This window comes from Rhinoderma darwinii, chromosome 6 (assembly GCF_050947455.1).
Source record: "Rhinoderma darwinii isolate aRhiDar2 chromosome 6, aRhiDar2.hap1, whole genome shotgun sequence".
Lineage (NCBI taxonomy): Eukaryota > Metazoa > Chordata > Amphibia > Anura > Rhinodermatidae > Rhinoderma > Rhinoderma darwinii.
In genome coordinates, this window is record NC_134692.1 from 75,906,900 (window position 1) to 75,924,462 (window position 17,563).

Here is a 17,563-nt window from a genome sequence, read left to right on the forward strand (position 1 = left end):
ATTGGCACTTTATATAATTTCAATACATTTTTATTAGATTTTTCAAAGAAAAACAGATAACAGCGCAATGACAGTGAGCGGGCGAACTGTGGAAGGTGCACGGCCGCGCACCTTATAGGGAGCACTGGTTGGCAGCGATACATAGCCAGCAGTTGCGCACTGTATTAGCTGCATCAGGCTGTGGCGTGACAAATGATTTCAGATGAACTTTGGTTGGTATATCTTGAGAGTATTGACATCCCTTCAAATTTATATTATTAACCTGTCTGATAATTTTCTATGGTTTTCCTTTTCACTTACATTTCTAAGCTTGCAGTTAGTTAAACGTTTATTATATTTTTTTACGGTTGACATTTGATCTTGCAGATGCAATCAAAAGAATGGAGCTTCATGTGCAAGCATAAGAATATACCCTGTTCAGAAGACTATTCTCTCACCAGCACACTCGGCGAACCTGTAAAAATGAGAGATTGGAACATTGCAGGTTTACCTTCTGACAGCTTTTCTATTGACAATGGAATTATAATTTCGTAAGTAATTTTTATTCTGTTACAATGCCTTTAACTAATATTATATTAATATGAACAAACACAATTTGCTGGCATGGAAGCAACAGTTTACTAATATTCTTTTTTGACCATTTTGTGTCTTTATCTTTCTTCTTTTAGTTTGGCGTCATAGACACGACCGCAGTTTTGCGGCCGTATACTATCTGTAATTGCGGTTAGTATAGAATACATGCTTTCCTATGGGCCAATGTACACGACCGAGGTTTTCAAGGCCAATGCATTGCCTGGAGCCCGGACCGCAAAAAAGAATAGGACACGTCATTATACGGTCCGCATCTGCGTCTGGGCTCATTGAAATAAATGCACATCTTTTGTGTGCACGGTCCGTGATTGCGGATGGCCAGCGGTTGATACTCCACGCCTTGTCTGTGCTGTAATCACGAAACCGTACACACAGCTACGGCCGTGTGCAGGAGGGCTTTGGGTGTGTTTTTTCCAGTTGTTTTTTTTATTTTATAAGTGCTTACAATAGCAAAAACATTGCATAAATTTGTGTGCAGTTCATTAGAATCTAGAGTGCCGTAATGATGGAATGTAAAGGGTAAATTTATGTCAAAGATACACAGCTACTCAATTACTTTTTGACATAGGGTAAGTTAGAGCTGAACAGCATTTTCCTTCAATAAATTAAATTATCCTTTAACCCCTTAGTGACCAACAATACGCCTTTTCACGTTCGTCACTAAGGGGCCTTAGGCTAGGCGGACGCCTTTTTTACGTTCGCCTAGTCTAAGTCCTGCACGGGTCTCCCGTGCAGGCTGGAGCAGGGGCTCAGCTGTCTAATGACAGCTGAGCTCCTGCTCCAACTCCCGCGATCAAAGTTTACTTCGATCGCGGCCGTTTAACCCATTAAATGCCGCCGTCAATAGCGACCGCGGCATTTAACTTTTAACAAATGCAATCGCGGGTCTCCGATGGGGTGTCATGGCAGCCGGGGGCTTGATAAAAGCCCCCAGGTCTGCTCTGGACATATGCCTGTTAGGACGCGCTGGAGGCACGTCCTAACAGATTGCCTGTCAGATTTACACTGACAGGCAATAATGCTCTGGTATATGAAGTATACCAAAGCATTATAGCAGAGATCTGAAGATCGCACAGTAAAGTCCCCTAGTGGGACTAGTGAAATAAATAATAAATGTGAAATAAAGATTAATAATAAAAATTACAGTAAAAAAATAAATAAAAACATTTTTTTCCATAAAAAGTGGTTTTATTTAGTAAACGTGTAAAAAAAAACAATAAAAGTACACATATATGGTATCGCCACGACCGTAATGACTCCATTAATAAAGTTAATATGTAATTTAAACCGCAAGGTGAACACCGTAAAAAAAAACCGCAAAAAACAATGGTGAAATTGCAATCTTTTTGCCATTGCCCCCCAAAAAAGTCTTAATAAAAATGATTCAATAAGTGCCATGCACCCCAAAACAGTACCAATCAAAACTATGTCTCGTCCTGCAGAAAACAAGCCCAAAAAATCACTACATTGATGGAAAAATAAAAAAGTTACGGCTCTTGGAAAGCAACGATGCAAAAACAAATAATTTTAGTTCAAAAGTGTTTTTATTGTGCAAAAGTCGTAAAACATAAAAAACCTCTACATATGTGGTATCGCCGTAATCGTATCGACCCATAGAATAGAGGCAACATGTTATTTACGTCGCACAGTGAACGGCGTCAATTTAAAAATGCATAGAACAATTGCGGAATTTCAGTTTTTTTTTTATAATCCCCCCCCAAAAAAAGTAAATAAAAGTTAATAAAAAAATTATATGTACCCAAAAATGGTGCTATTAAAAAGTACAACTAATCCCGCAAAAAACAAGTCCTCATACAGCTATGTAGACGAAAAAATAAAAAAGTTATAGCTCTTTGAATGCGACTATAGAAAAACAAATAAAATAGCTTGGTCATTAGGGCCTAAAATGGGCTGGTCACTAAGGGGTTAAAAACAGCATTTTGTGTTTGCTTGGGTTATTTTTGTCTAATATTAAAAGTAATTTGATGATCTGACACATTGAAGTGGGATAAATATGCAAAAATAGAAAAAAATTGGGAAGGGTGCAACCATTTTTTCATTAAAAGTCACTGGGGTCCATTGGGCCCCATTGGTGTCCATTGTGTGACTGATTGTCATAGCCTGGATCCAATTTTTCTGCTCCTATGATGGAACAGAGAAACGGATTTCACAACACAGATGTGAACAGAGCCTAAATCTGCCTTTTACATGGTTTTCAACTTAATTCCTTTGTGGAATTAGATCCAACAACATGCAAAGTATAAAAAGATCTGATCACCCAAGCAAAATGTTAAATCTGTTTTACAATTAATTTGACTAAGAGCTGTTTCCAGCCTTTCTTTAGTATAGTAAAATATTTTTGCTCTAACGTTATCAGGTTTATTACAGGATCTTGTCACTGTCACCAGTTTTTAAATCTGTTCAGATCAAGTGTATACCCAGACTTTTGACTCAACCAGTATTAGGCTCCATGCTCACGAGTATATTACGGCTCTGTACATGTGCCATTTGTTTAGTGCCAATGATGGGAAAGAATCCAAGCCTGTTTCGCAAATGTTTCCCAAAGTGTGCATGAGCCCTTATAGTTCCAAACTATTATGTACAGTATGTTAGTTTACCTAGTCACATCCAAACATAAATAGAATATTAAAAAAAATGCCATACCATAAATATTTACCAATACTTCCCAACTTTAGAATAATTCCCAATTCTTTTATGTTTATTTACGTTTTTTTTTAGGCATATCCTAATATTCGGTAGAATTTTGGGAATATGCGTGAGAATTACTTATGTCGTTCTCTTACCAGTTATGTGGTGATACTGACCAATAGATATATATAACTTGCCGTCACATAATATGCCCACTTACTATTCCCGTATTAGACTACTTATTTTTACAATGCATCCCAATATTTAATTCCTAGGGGGATATTCCATTTTCAGAAAATAAATATCTTTGTATAATTAAATGGAAATATATTGTAAAATTATATAACTTTTCATTATGCAAAAAATAACATTTATTTGCTAAAATGGGAATATTCCTGGAAAGAATGTTATCCACGGCGACCAGGTGGTATTTTTTTTAATATTTAGCCAATCAAATCCGTTTATCAAAAGTAGCATCCAAATTGACCAAGTGATATCTTCATATTTAGCCAATCAAGGTACTATAAGCAAAATAAAAAAGTGGCATGAGAATAACTTTAGACTGAAAATGTTTACTTAAATGCTCACTGAGCTTTGCTTTTAGTGTATAGTGCACAAATGATTCAAATCTTACTATACAGCAGTATAAAATGCTAATGCTGAGTATTTATACTGTTGCAGCCTACACGTGAGGAGCTCATCGCTGTCAATCAGTATACAATTAGAATGCAGTAAAGAAGTAAGACTTCATGTACAAAGATGTACTGCAGCAAATGCAGCATTCTCTATACAGCACTGTATTTCAGGGATAGAGCATATGTGCTTGTGTACATGACCTATATCACCTTCTTTGTTAAAACTGTCACAGTCAAGAAGATAGTTGAAGTGATCAAATTGATTGAAAGTCCAACACACCTCCTAATAAATTTGGCGCATTTTGAATTGTCTGACAGCCAGACAATAAGACCTATCCCGGTATGAGCAGGCATATATTTGTGCCAGAATTTGTGCAATAAATTTGGCAAGCAATGTGAAAAGGTGCAAAGTTTGCTACAGTTTTGATAAAGGAAGCCCATAGTATTTAGTAAGTTTATCTTCATATGATTCATTACTTTATAGAATAAGGTGTACTAAGTGTATATGTAATATATAACTAGTCATTGTAAGGCTGGGTTCACACACAGCAGTTTGGCCTGTTTTCAGTGGTGCCCCCCCCCCTCCCCAATATTTCTGTGACTAGATACTGTATTTGTTAAAAGTCTATACTAAAATATGAGAATGTCTACTTACATAGCGTATTGTTTTTATTGGTATGTTTTTTTTCTGAGGTTTTTAGTCCATAGGCTTCTGTATAGAACTTCAATAACGGCAGGAAAAATGCATGTTCAAAATGACACTTTAAAAAAATAAAAAAGCGCCACAAAAAACTCCGGAAAAAAATGAATGTTATAGTTAAAAAAAGCTGTCGCTATTAAATGTTGTTTGAAAGGCCAGACAAAAAAAATGAGGCGTTAAATATGTACATAAATGTCATTTCAGAAATGCAAGGCGCTGGCCTTTGATGATTGATCCTCAGGGTCAGGCAAATAAATGGGTGAAGAACATGGAAAAGGCCAACAGCTTACATATCATTAAGCTAAGCGATCCTGATTTTGTACGAACTCTCGAAAACTGCATCCAATTTGGGACCCCGGGTGAGTCAGAACAAAAATTGTAAGGCAATGTTCATATCTGCGTTGTGTTTTCCGTTGTTCTGCTCTGGCGTAGGAGCAGGACAGCAAGAAAAATGGAAGTGCCAGATCTGTTGCAAGATGGAAACAACGGTGTCCGACGAAATCCATTGAATAAATATCATGACTTTGGTCATTTTCCCAGACAAAATAGCCCTGCATGCTGCGCTATTTAGTCTAGCAAAAATAATGGTATTTGCAATGGTGATTCGTAACGGAGCTTCCTACGCAGATGTGAACAGAACCTAAATGATATGCTATGTTGTATTGAAAAAATAAAGTTAAAAGTACAGTTTTCCCAAGATGACTGGTACATTTCTTGCCTTTCATTTTCTACTGATCATTAATCACATTCATACAGTAATTGCTGTATTAACAGCAGGTGGTAAAATATATATGTTGAAAGATTCATTTGTGCAAAATTCTTTTAATTAGCTTCTTTAATTGTGTTGTGAAGCTCAGAATATTTATGAATTCATTAAAACGAAGATCTTTCTAAATGCAGTTGTTGGGTGAAGAAAATATTTTTTTTACATAATGGCAGATAAATCTTTTCCTCTTGTTTTTCTCAAAATACTGGCAATATACATAATTTTCCTTTCCTTAATTCACAAATAAACAAATAAATAAATCCAGAATACAAGATATATCCAAAATACAAGACTTGCAATGTCTAAAATCTTTGTTCTTTTTCATCTGCAATAGGAACATTATTACAAATAGCAGCAGCTGTCAGTTATTGAATTATTATTTCTTGCTAAAAAAATAATCTACAAGAGGCTATACATAGTAAATTTCTTATTTGATAAAAAGCCAAGTACAGTTTTCCATATTAGCAGGGAAGAATCCAGTCTTTCTACTAGTCATGCAAACACGACTGTGTACATAATATAAGCTACAATTAATATATGTCTATGTGTGTGTGTGTATATTATATACATATATATATATATATATATATATATATATATATATATATAATAATTTATTTCAGTACAATATATGAAATATGATGTCCCAATAATACCAGTACAGCTGATCGTCGCAGGGTCCAGGTGTTGGACCCCCACCAATCATATATTGATGACCCATCCTGTGGATAGGTCATCATTTATGAAAACTCGCCCCATGGCCGGACAACCCCTTTAATCTAAATTTATATTTTTAACAATATATGCACTTTTGCAACCATTTTCATTGCTCCAGTGCATCTACCGATGCAGTATGCATAGTGCGGCATGGCGATTTTTTTTATTTTAAGCCACGCCTCTAACCCCACCCAATCCCTGCCCATACACACCCAGCTCAGCCTACACTGTATCATACTCCCATAGTGCCTCCCCATATTATAATGCCCCCATAGAACCCCCCACACAGTATAATGCCACTACAGCTGCTCCCCACACAGTATAATGCCCCATAATGCCTCCCACACATTGTAATGCCAAATAGCTGCCCCACACAGTATAATGCCCTATAGCTTCCCCATACAATATAATGTCCTCATTGATGCACCCATAAAGTATAAAGCCAACCCCTTATGCCCCCATACAGTATAATGCCCACACAGATGCCCCAATACAGTATAATGCCCCCCACAGCTGACCCCATACAGTATAATGCCCCATACATTATAATGGCCATTTAGCTTCCACCATGCAGTATAATGCACTATATCTGCCCCCATACATTATAATGCCATCTGCCCTTCGCCACCCCTAGTGCCAGTGTACACATAGATAGGGCCATACACAGCGCCCATGTAGATAGCGCCACAGTGTCCCCAGTAGATAGTGCCCACATAGTGCCACATTGCCCATGTTGATAGTGCACCACCCCATTGCTACCCCCTGTAGATAGTACTAACCGCCTGTAGATGGCACCATTGGGACTCCCTATACGAGCAGAATCCCCAGACAGAGCATCGGCCACGCTGTGGCCAGGGATTCCGCTCCAGGAGGAGCCCCTGGCGTCACTGTCCATATATGGATTGTCAGAGTGATGCACAGTTTCTGATAGATTGGATACATGATAGATTAGATGCATGTTGTGTTTTTTGTCAATTGACAAAACTTCTGATGTGATCCTGGCATGTCAGGACTCTACTTCTCTGCTTCGGCCTTGGCGCTACAACGAAGTCTGACACACAAATTGCAATGTCAAGTGTGTCATATTCAATGCAGCGCCGAGGCCGGCGTTGAGAGAGAGGAAGACCAGATCTTCGAAGCAGCCTTGTGAACCTGCAAAGGCGCCAAACACTAGCCCTAACTTCAGGGAGGAGCTAGTTTTTGGTGCCTTTACAGCTACCCAATCCCACTGCACATCTCCACCCCACACCACGCCGGGATTGCTGTTGTTTCTATTCACATGACAGGGTCCGGGTGTCAGTCCGTTTTTGACGGCCATTTTGCATCGCTTCCGTGTCTCCAGTTTTTTTTTTTAATTCAGTTTATTGAAAGTGTCATATAAACACAAAAGCACGATAAACTTCTGGGCCTCCGCACAGCAGACATGCCCATTAATAATACAGAAGAGCGTGTTACAATGATAGTAAGATATCAATACATTACAAGAACATGTAACTCTTAACTGAAATAACATACAGTACGTGGCGTCCTTTATTATCAGAATAAACCCCATAATAATATTCGGGGCAAGCGGCATTCTAGAAGAACAAACCATATATACAGGTCTTATATTAATCAGGCATTAAATAATAAGGAGGTGCTTCATTCACAGCCCGCAAGTACCGAAAGGGGTAAAGAGACAGTGCATCACTCTTTATATAGTAATCCCTCTAAATTGTGGACCAGAATAAGACGTAAGGTCAGAGTAACACCACCGGTCCCACACCCAGTGAAATTTTTCAGGGCATTTCCTATTAATGTAGACTATGCGTTCATAAGGTATGATAGAATTGACTAATCTAATCCACATAGATTTAGTAGGGGATCGATTATTCATCCATCTAACGGCTAACGCCTTTCTGGCCATAACCAACGTCTCTCTAAGGCACGTGCGAACGTGTATAGAGCTAGTCCCTCCTCAACCAACTCAAACAAACAGATATCCGGATCCAGCATCACCGTGACATTCAATATTTGTGAGAGCAAGGTAGTGGCCTCAGTCCAGAAGTCTTGAATCACAGGACAATCCCATATCATATGTTGGAAACCTGCAGGGCTATATGAACATCTGTGACATTGAGGACTAGTTCTCCTACCCATTTTGTGAAGGCGGACCAGTGTGAGATAACTCTGATGAATGATGTAAAGCTGTATAAGCTTACTGTTAATAGCAGGAGACACAAATCTATGAGATTCTAATAGATTTAATCTGGATTCCTCATCCAGGGATGGAATCAACTCCCGCTACCTATCCAATGCTGGAAAAGCTGCTTTATTTGCTATTACGTGAAGGAGGAAGGAATATATAGAGGAGATTAAACCTCCAGGGCCCTGTAATCTAATAATACCAATTAAAGGATAAGAAGAGATGGAAATGACCCTGCCACTATATTGGACCTGTATTGAATGGCGCAATTGTAAATATGTCGTAGAACTCGATAGGTCTCCTCAATCTGGGTAAAAGATAACATAAGATTATTTTCAAATAGATCACCCATGATGTTTATACCTATTCGTGACCAAAATTCAACATCCTGTGAGTGACTCAACTGATTAATCGCATTATTGTGCCATAGGGATGTCTCCGCTATTATCTGGTCTTGCCAGGAGATCTTTATTGCTGCGTCCCAAACTTTGCAGGCCACTTTATGAATTGGTAAGGATTGTCTTCCAAGTGGAACTAAAGAATCTAGTACAGGCCATAATTTAGGCAATCCCAAGTAACTGGCTAAACATTTCTCCAAACCTACTGGTTTCCCAGGGGACACACAGGAGTCCAAGTATTTAAGGTGACCAGCCAGATAGTATACATAGTGATCAGAAAGAGCCACACTCACCAGATCCTTAGGTCTTTGCATTTTTGCCAATTGCAATTTAGATCTAGAAGACCCCCAAATAAACGTAATAATTTGTGAATCCATAGCTTTAAAGAACGATATAGGGATATGCACAAATATATGTTGTAAAACATATAAGCACTTTGGCTGGACTACCATCTTAATAAGCTTTATATGGCCCACCACTGAAAGGGGCAAGGCCGACCAGATCCTAAATTTATCTCTAAACAGTGGGATCAGAGGATCAACATTTGTCTGTATCATGTCAGAGTCAAATCTAGTGACATTAATACCCAGATATTTAAATTTAGAAACCACTCTCAAACCAAATAACATTGAGGCCTCAATGGTATTTGTGAGCACGGATAAGTACATGAGACATGACATGTCCCAATTAATATGTAGACCAGAGTACTCTCCAAATAGGTTAATAACTGTCATTGCCCTATTCAATGATGTATCTGGAGAAGACAAAAACAATTGCATGTCGTCGGCATATAAGACTACACGGTCATCTCCAGAGCTAAGGGGTATACCGCTAAAGATGTCTTAATTTCTGAGTAAAATAGTCAAGGGCTCTATAGCGATAGCGAATAATAATGGAGATATCGGGCAACCTTGCCTGGTGCCTCGTGCTAGATTAAAATATGGAGAGAGTTGTCCATTCAAAGAGATAGTCGCTCTGGGATGGCGATATAAGAGGGCAATCCATTGTCTAAACACAGGTCCAAATCCAAACTTATGATGAATATGCAGTAAATATGGCCATTCAATGGAATCAAAGGCCTTGGCCGCATCTAGAGAGGCCAAAGCCCAGTCCTCTCCTTGTCTCGATGCAATTTAGGAAACAACTTGGGCCCTGCGTAAGTTATCTTATGTACTCCTCTCTGGAATAAACCCAGTCTGATTAGAGTGTATGATAGAAGTCATAATGCCGTGGAGCCTATTGGCGAAAACATTTGTTAGTATTTTATAATCAACGCTATTGGTCTATATGAGGCGCCATCCATTGGATCTTTATCCGGTTTTAGTATAACAACTACTATGGCTTCATAAAATGAGTCCGGTAGAGACTGTGCTAGTAAGGACGCTTGGTACATTTTAAGCAGTTCTGGGATTAGTTGTGCTTGGTATTTCAGCTAAACCTCTAAAGGTATACCATCCGGCCCGAGGCCTTCCCTCTGGACATGGCCGACAATGCCTCAACTATCTCCTCTGCAGTAATAGGGCTGTCAAGTTTAAGTCATTGATCATTAGTTATAGTTGGACAGGGTGCAAGGTCACAATAGCTAATCAGATCAGCTGTTGATGTATCAAATCTAGATTGATGAAAGTCTTTATAAAAGTCTGAGAACGCAGACAGTATATCAGATGTGGAGGTTAGTGTAGAGCCACTAGGACTTTTGAGCTTTAAAATAGCTGGTTATGAAGTATTCTGATGAACTAAATGTGCCAGCAGGCTACGTGATTCGTTACCCTTTTCTAAATAATTCTGACTAGTGAAAAACATTCTGCGTTTACTCTTTTCACTCAGGCATAGCAGGTACTGTCTGCCTGCCTGTAACCAATTCATTCTATTGCTGTCTGATGGGCTAGAAATGTAGGTTCAAATACCTATCACGAAATGTGAAGACATATATAACATATCCATGCCTGGATAAATAACATACAGCACACAATTTGTACCATGAAAATATAAAAAACTTTATTGAAATACACATAACAATATATTGGCCATCAGACGATAAAATCAATGATACAAGTAGTAAAAGAATAGCGTGGAGATACAACAGGGACAATACACATAGCATGCTAGTAAACTACAAACATCATGTGATATGGTATGGTACAGGTTTCTCAGTCCAAACCAAAGGGTATAGCAAGAAAAGTACACACCAACGTAATGGTCATATACAGCTAACCAAGGTATATAGCATAAGTTCAAAGATATAATAATGAACAATATGTTAACACTGCTTAACAAATGTAGAGGAGAGCCCAAAATCACAGGCTCAAAAGGCTATACCAACCTGTAGATTGCATGATATGTCCCACAGAAAATATCACCACACTAGACGCCCCCAGGGATATAGTGATCAGTGTTGCAGGCCTTCAGGTCCATTAGTGGGACCAAAAAAAAAAGTTTAAACATTTTTTATAAAAATTTTATAAAATAATAAGTTTCAAGTTTAAAAAAGACACAAAAGTGCCTTTTCCCATCATAACTGTTTTATTATTGGATAAAGCGAAAAAATTATAAAAAAAAACTATACATAAATGGTGTTGCGGCATCTGTATAGATCTGATCTATAAAACTGTCACGTAACTTATCCCGCATGGTGAACGCCACATTTACCCCAAAATAGTATCAATAAAACAGCCAGTCCCACAAAAAACAAGCCCTAAGGGTATGTTCACACGCAGTGTTTTCAGGCGTATTTTGGGGCATTTACGCCTCGAAAAACGCCTGAAAAAACGGAAGCTGAACGCCTACAAACATCTGCCCATTGAAATCAATGGGAAAAACAGCATTTAGTTTATACGCGGCGTCTTTTTACGCCGCTGTTTTAAAAAACGGAGCGTAAAAAGACGCTCCATAAAAAAAAAGTAGCATGTCACTTCTTGAGGCGTTTTTTGGAGCTGATTTTCCATTGAACACTATGAAAAACGCCTTAAAAAAATGCCTGAAAAGAAGCCTCAGAAGAAGCTCCAAATTAAGGCTATGTTCACACAGAGTTTTTTGCAGGCGGAATTTCTGCCTCAAAATTCCATTTGGAAGTTTGAGACAGATTTTCCTCTCCTTGCACGCTGATTTAAGCTGCGTTTTTCGCCCGCGGCCATTGAGTGCCGCGGGCATAAAACGCCGCAAAATACGCTTTCTCTACCTCCCATTGAAGTCAATGGGAGGTCAGAGGCCCTAAATGCCCAAAGATATGGCACGTCTCTTCTTTCTCCCGCGAGGCGGTTTTACCGCTCGCGGGAAAAAACTGCCCCAGCCACCCATTGAAATCAATGGGAGGCATTTTAGGGCCGTTTTTGATGAGTTTTGCGGTGCGGTTTCTGCGTCAAAAAACTCGTAAAAAAACTCAGTGTGAACATAGCCTTAAAGAAGCTTCATTTTCAGCTTCAAAAATGCCTGAAAATCAGAGCCTGTTTTCTCTGAAAACGGTTCCGTATTTTCAGACGTTTTTTTGCTAAGCGTGTGAACATACCCTTAGGCCTCATTCACATGACAGGGTCCGAGTGTCGGCCGATAAAATCGACCGTTTTGCATCCGTTTTGCATCCGTTCCGTTCTGGGCCGTGTTGCCGTTTTTAACGGCCAATTTTGACCCGTTTTGCATCCGTTTTTTTCCCTGTCCGTTTTAAAATCGGATGAATTTAATTTAAATTTATTGCCACACACAGCCCTCTGTAGATAATGCCACTCAGCTCCCTGCATGTAATGCCACCCAGCCCCCTGCAGGTATTGCCACCCAGCCCCCTGCATGTAATGCTACCCAGCCCCCTGCATGTAATGCCACCCAGCCCCCTGCATGTAATGCCACCCAGCCCCCTGCAGGTAATGCCACCCAGCCCCCTGCAGGTAATGCCACCCAGCCCCTGCAGGTAATGCCACCCTTCCCCCTGCAGGTAATGCCACCCTTCCCCTGTAGGTAATGCCACCCTGCCCCTTGTAGGTAATGCCACCCAGCTCCCTGTAGGTAATGCCACCCAGCTCCCTGTAGGTAATGCCACCCAGCTCCCTGTAGGTAATGCCACACAGCTCCCTGTAGGTAATGCCACACAGCCCCCTGCATGTAATGCCACCCAGCTCCCTGCAGGTAATGCCACCCAGCCCCTTGCAGGTAATGCCACCCTGCCCCCTGTAGGTAATGCCACCAAGTCCCATGTAGGTAATGCCACCAAGTCCCCTGTAGGTAATGCCACACAGCCCCCTGTAGGCAGTGCCACCCAGACCCTGTAGGTAATGCCACCCTGCCCCCTGTTGGTAATTCCACCCAGCCCCCTGCAGGCAATGTCACCCTGCGCCCTGTAGGTAATGTCACCCAGCTCCCTGTATGTAATGCCACCAAGTCCCCTGTAGGTAATGCCACACAGCGTCCTGCAGGTAATGCCACCCAGTCCCCTGTTGGTAATTCCACCCAGCCCCCTGCAGGCAATGCCACCCAGCCCCCTGTAGGCAATGCCACCCTGCCCCCTGTAGGTAATGCCACACAGTCCCCTGCAGGTAATTCCACCCAGTCCCCTGCAGGTAATGCCACCCAGTCCCCTGCAGGTAATGCCATCCAGCCCCCTGTACCTAATGCCACCCAGCCCCCTGTAGGTAATGCCACCCAGCCCCCTGTAGGTAATGCCACCCAGCTCCCTACATGAAATGTCACCAAGTCCCCTGTAGGTAATGCCACTCTGCCCCTTGTAGGTAATGCCACCCAGCTCCCTGTATGTAATGCCACCAAGTCCCCTGTAGGTGATGCCACCAAGTACCCTGTAAGTGATGCCACACAGCCCCCTGTAGGTTGCACCCATCCCCCCCTTCCAGGAGAAGTCACTGACTTCAATGTCCATATATGGACAGTTTAGTCACTGACTTCTCCTGGAGAGGAATCCCCGGCCACAGAGTCGAGGATTCCGCTTCTAAAGTGAGTGACGTCACTGTGTCCATATATGAACAGTTTGGTCACTCACTTCTTCTGTAGCGGAATCCCCGGCCACAGGGTCGGTGATTCCGCTTCAGAAGTGAGTGACGTCACTGTGTCCAATATGGACAGCGTAGTCACTCACTTCTCCTGTAGCGGAATCCCCGGCCAAGGCGTCGGGGATTCCGCTTCAGAAGTGAGTGACGTCGCTGTGTCCATATATGGACAGCGTAGTCACTCACTTCTCCTGTAGCGGAATCCCCGGCCAAGGTGTCTGGGATTCCGCTTCAGAAGTGAGTGACGTCGCTGTGTTCATATATGGACAGCGTAGTCACTCACTTGTCCTGTAGCGGAATCCCCAATCCCCAAAGACCCTCCTCCTCCTCACATGCACTCTGCACTGTGAGAAGGAGGAGGAGAGAGCGCGAGCGACGGAATACATGGCCATCACTCGGGACACATTCCACTGATGGCCGTGTATTACCCGGCCCCATAGACTTCTATGGGAGCCGAGCAGCCGGGTAAACAGCCGAAAATAGGGCATGTCCCATTTTTTGACGGCCAGGTTTCCCGGGCCGTCAAAAAAATCGGTCGTGTGAATAGCCCCATTAGGGGTCTATTGTTCCTAATGCAGACGTGTGATGACCGATTTATGAACGGCCGTCACACGGCCGGGAAACCCTGTCGTGTGAATAAGGGCTAACACAGCTTTGTCGACCCAAAAATAAAAAAGTTATGGGTCTTAGAATATGGCAAAACTGAAAATGAATGATTTTTAAAAAAAAAATGATTTTATTGCACAAACACTGTAAAACATAAAAAAAACTATAAACATATGATATCGCTGTAATCGTATCGACCCACAGAATAAATTTAACATGTAATTCATTGTGCACGGTGAATGCAGAAAAACAACAACAATCGAAAACATTTCAAGAATTGCTGTTTTTTTGGTCATTTCCTCTTTCAAAAAATGAAATAAAAAGTGATCAAAAAGTAGCAAGTGTCCCAAAATGGCACCAATAAAATCTACAGCTTGTCCTACAAAAAATAATCCTTCATACCGCTCCATCAACTGAAAAATAAAAAAGTTATGGCTCTAGTAAGGCACAGAGGGAAACATTCCTTCCTGCAGTAAAACATACAAAAACAATATAAATTTGGTATACCCATATACGTACTGACATGTTGAATAAAGCATTTATACTGCACTGTGAACACTGTAAAAATAGATTAAAAAAACAATGCCAGAATCAAATTTTTTTGGTCCCTAGTCTCCCAAAAAATGAAATAAAAAAGTGATCAAAAAGCATGCACCCGAAAATGGCACCAATAACAACTACAGCAACAAAAAACATCATGATGTGCAAGTCAGAGGTGAACATACCTTCAGTTTCAAGAAGTGGTTATCAGGGCCCTAGTATTTGGGAACCAGGAAGGGGAAGGCCACAGCACATTCGCTGGAAGCGAGGGCGCCCATATTATACCAGGGGAACACTTATCCAGCAAAGTTTCCCAAAATCCAAAGGAGGAAACGTCCCAAAAACGTGCAGAGTTTGTTCCAAAAGAGGGGATAAGAATGGATACCATATATCAGTGCAACACTGGCCTGTGCATAAAGGATTGCTTCAAAGCGTACCACACATCTATGGATAATTTTATTTACCCTATTATTATGCCCTCTTATTATGCCCTGATATACTCTGCCCAGATTACATATGCCCCCACATTATAAACTGAAATACCAGTAAAACTCGAAACAGAACTTTTACAAAGCAAAATCCAAAAGTCAATGGCACTCCCTCCCTTCTAAGCCCTAAAGTGTGCCCAAACAGCACATGTTAGGCATTGCCATAGCCGGGAGAACTTGCTTAACAATTTATTGGGTAAGATTCTCCAGTGGCACAAGCTGGGCACAACATATTGTGCGGTGAAATGGCATATCAGTGGAAAAATTGCAATTTTCACTTTGCATCATCCGCTGTGAATTAATTTCTAAAAAAAAAACACACATGAGGTCAAAATGCTCACTACAGCCCTTGATAAATGCCTTTATGGGTGTAATTTCTAAAATGGGGTCACTTATGTTTTGGTGCATAAGGGGTTTTGCAAATATGACATGACGTCAGCAAACCAATACAGCAAAATCTACGCTCCAAAAGTCAAATGGAGCCTTCTGAATTCTCCCATATGTCCAAACAGCCGTTTATTGCCACATATAGCGTATTACCACACTTGGCAGACATTGCTTTACAAATATTGGGGTGTTTCTTCTCCTTTAATACTCGGGAAAATGAAAAATGACATCTTATTATTAACAAAAAAATATATTTTTAATTTCGCTGCCCATTGCTAATCAATTCAGAAAAACCGTGTGTGGTCAAAATGCTCACTATACCCCTAAATGAATTCCACAAGGGGTGTAGTCTCCAAAATAGTCACTTTTTAGGGGTTCCCATTGTACTGTTACCTCAGGGGATCTTCAAATTTGACATAGCGCCCAGAAACCAAACCAGCAAAATCTGCACTGCAAAAGCCAACTGGCGCTCCTTCCCTTCTGTGTCCTGCCGTGAGTCCAAACAGCAGTTTATGATCACATATGGGTTATTTCCGTAATTGGGAGAAATTGCTGTACACATGTTGTGGTGCTTTTTTTCCTTTATTCCTTGTAAAAATTAAAAAACAAATGTCGATTTTCAATTTCACTGCCTAATTCCAATAAATTCTGCAAAAAAAAAAATCTGTGCAGTCAAAATTATTACTATACCCCTAAATAAATTCCTTGAGGGATATAGTTTGCAAAATGGGCTAACTTTTGGGGGGTTTCCACTTTTTTGGTCTCTCCAGGGTATTGCAAATGCGACATGGCACATGAAAACCATTCCAGTAAAATTTGCGCTCTAAAATCCAAATGTCGCTCCTTCCCTTCTGTGTCCTGCCAAGGGTCCAAACGGCAGTTTATTACCACATATAAGCTATTGCCGTAATCGGGAGAAATTAATTTACAAATGCTGGATGCATAGATTTCTATGTTCTTTCAGCAAAAAATTAGATTTTCATTTTCACAGACTAATTCCACTAAATTCAGTAAAACACCTGTGGGGTCAGAATGCTAACTATACCCCTAGATAAATTCTGTGAGGGGTGCAGTTTCCTAAATGAGGTTACTTTTGGGGGGTTTCCTATGTTTTGGTACCACAAACCTGACATGATGTCTAAAATATATTGTAATAAAAAGGAGTCCCCAAAATTCAATAGGTGTTCCCTTAGTTCTGAGGCCTGTGTTTCAGTTCATTAGCACACTAGTGCCACATGTGAGATATTTCTATAGACTGCAGAATCTGGGCAATAAATAGTGATTTGCGTTTCTATCGTAAAAACCTTCTGTGGTACAGAATTATTATTTTTTTACATCTAGATTGCTTTAATTCCTGTGGAACGTCTAAAGGGTTAAGAAAATTTCTCAATGCTGTTTTGAATACTTTTTTAGGGGTGCAGTTTTTAAAATGGGGTGATTTATGGGAAGTTTCTAATATATAGGTCCTTCTCAATGAATTAGAATATCATCAAAAAGTTTATTTTCTTTCAGTAATTCACTACAAAAAGTGAAACTCATATATTATATAGATTCATTACACACAGTGATCTATTTCTAGCATTTTTTTCTTTTGATGTTGAAGATTATGGCTAACAGTTAATGAAAACCCAACAGTTAGTCTCTCAGAAAATTAGAACAGGGTCGCCATCAGGGGGTATTAGGGGTAGTGGTGTCAGGGGCCCGGCCAAACCTAATTGAAAGGGGGGCCCGGCAACTGCCGCAACATTCTTTTGGTAGGAAAAAACGGGCCCCTGCAATGGGGCCCGTTTTTTTCACCAAAAGAATGTCGTGAGCTGCTGCTGCTGCGGGCCCCCTCCCCTCGTCATGGGGGGCCGTCAAACCGTCCGCCCGCGCGCGCGCACAAGGAAACTCCCGCACGTGCGCACTCGCGA

General features: G+C 40.7%; 1 protein-coding gene across 1 annotated transcript in view; it reads left to right on the top strand.

Annotated features, from left to right (window-relative positions):
* Positions 1-17,563, top strand: part of DNAH7 (dynein axonemal heavy chain 7) — a 533,102-nt gene that overhangs the window by 342,271 nt on the left and 173,268 nt on the right. The window contains exons 46-47 of the mRNA XM_075829965.1: positions 367-530; positions 4,780-4,934. Of these exons, the coding sequence (XP_075686080.1) occupies positions 367-530; positions 4,780-4,934 (319 nt within the window). The remainder of the gene's footprint in view (positions 1-366; positions 531-4,779; positions 4,935-17,563) is intronic.